The 2,160-nt window shown below is 33.4% G+C and overlaps 1 protein-coding gene across 5 annotated transcripts in view; it reads right to left on the bottom strand.

The window, feature by feature from the left end:
• LOC107625508 (putative SERF-like protein) overlaps window positions 1–2,160 on the bottom strand; it is a 9,814-nt gene that overhangs the window by 6,662 nt on the left and 992 nt on the right. Inside the window, exons 5-6 of one of the 5 annotated variants that reach the window (XR_001617296.2) lie at window positions 1,912–1,966; window positions 365–594 (exon numbers count right to left, since the gene is read on the bottom strand). Coding sequence is in view for 1 of the 5 variants with exons in the window: in XM_021116015.1 (XP_020971674.1) it covers window positions 139–157 (19 nt within the window). In the remaining 4 variants the exon portion in view is untranslated. Of the gene's footprint in view, window positions 1–138; window positions 1,967–2,005; window positions 2,120–2,160 lie in introns of those variants that run through there. The other 4 variants (XR_001617294.2, XM_021116015.1, XM_016328154.2 and 1 more) reach the window with 4 other exon arrangements.

Genomic DNA, 2,160 nt, shown 5'->3' with positions numbered 1-2,160 from the left:
TACGATGTGAAGAATGTATAGGCAGATAAGTCGTAAAACCTGCAGTTTATGGCATTGAAGAATTTGTAGTGGCAAAGGAGTTAACAACTACTGCTAGAGGTAGAGATAGTAACTGCACAAAATTTTTACAACTTATACCTGGAGTGTATACTCCCATTGTCTTGCTAAAATTCTTCAGAATGTCAACCCTTTGTCTATGATCACTTTATTCCTAAAGCTCTATGTCATGTTACTTTCAACCTTAGTTAGAAGCCTTAATTCCCTCACGGTGACCTCAGGCCCCACCAAGTGAATCCCAAGCATCATCCCTTTCCATTACATGACACCCTATCTGAGCAACACAACACAGAACAAACAAACAGCCGAAAACACAGAATCGCTCCCATAGCTGCGTTCAAAATAGCCTAAAATAACCTTAAGCATATAAGGCATGATTACTTCTGGCAAAAGGATGCAAAAATCCCTTCACCCCTTTTCAATCACTGATAGTGGCTTGGATATACTAGTTCACCATCATGTTTGTCACATTGCTGCATTTTCTCTCAAGCTTTGAAAACCCAAAATCTAATTCTTAGATTGATGTTCACGGCTTATCTAAGAAAATAATCAAAATATAGAAATAAAATCAAAACATGATGTAAGCACAATATTTTTATTAGGTATATCAGGTAGATAAATCTTGTCAAAGTATGGCTCCAGTTTTGTACAGTACTAAATGATGTGCAGTAGAGTAAGCCAAGTATTACAGAATAAATTATATACCATGATAATCATGAATGCATAGATTATTGTGAATCAACACATGAAATAGAAAGAAAATGAATGAGAGTTGTTCAAGCTCAATAGGATCAAAGAAAGAGACCAAAACTGAACTCCATAAAAAGGACTGAAATATTAATAAGTACTCTACCCATCAATATAATAGATATTCAAATATTCAAATATAGTAAACAATGTACCAGTTTTATCAATCTGGTAGTTATATTGAACAAAATGAGTAATCATGTTAGTGACTCAATGCGCTACAATACAATAACTTTATTCAATCTATGTGGTCCAATTCTTCAATAATAGAAAGAATATGCCTATTGTAAAATTTGTTTGTTCTACTCAACTAGCCCCAACAAATTGGATGGACAAAATGACTTCCTAAAATAGTTCCACCACAGTTATAGAAGATTAGACCTAGAATATTACCATCCATCACTGTGAAAACATTAAAATAAGCTAACACTATTCTATAACAATAAAAAGGTCCCCTGAAAAAATAGGAATTTGATAATCAAAGTAGCCATTTTCACAATGGCAGATCATACTGGTTTATCTATTTTATACAATAATAACTAAGTCAAGGAAACTACCCAAAAATGCAATCAACATGACAAGGTTTTCCTTGGTTGTGTTGCAAATTAAAAATGTAAATGTTATGGAGCATCAACCATTGATACATAATGCTAATACGTGTAAAAAACCAGAAACATCTGCCAAGATCCATATGTTTCAAATGCAAATATGCGTGCATAGTCACTATATATTGTTCATTGTGTAAAACTTTTGATAAGACGAGAAAACTGATATAACTATTTTGTGCAGAAGGAAATTAGAGATAAATATATACCCAAACTTAGCCACAAGCATTTTAAAGTTTGGGTTGTCATATGGACATATGGAGGCTTCTTGGACCCCTCAAGACTAAGAGACATTATCGCAAACCAAGCATTGGATTAAAAACAGTAAAACCTTATACTAAAATAACATTGGTTTCCATATCGATTACCTGCTCAAACACTAAGTGGTTTGGCTTGTTGCCAAGAGGCCCTAACAATCGATCAACATAAATGCAAGAGTTTATAGAAATAACTTTACCATACAATGCAGCATGTCCTAAAAAAGGCACCAAGAGGCACTGACCTTTTCAATTGCCTCTCATCAATGCCATAGCTGCTTCACCTTCTAGATTATGTGACTACAAATATAAGAATAGCATAAGATAGGAAACAGGATAGAAAACAGACCAAGAAAAAGTCATTACAAAATATTACAGAGACATTTTGTATTCCAAATTAGACAGAAGACGAAAGGTTCATGAGCCAACAACACCAGTTATTCCTTCTTTTTTCTTTACTCTCTTTTTTTTTTTTTTTTTTTGCTTTTTTTTTA

This window comes from Arachis ipaensis, chromosome B02 (assembly GCF_000816755.2).
Source record: "Arachis ipaensis cultivar K30076 chromosome B02, Araip1.1, whole genome shotgun sequence".
NCBI lineage: Eukaryota > Viridiplantae > Streptophyta > Magnoliopsida > Fabales > Fabaceae > Arachis > Arachis ipaensis.
This window is presented reverse-complemented; position numbering and strand designations above follow the sequence as displayed.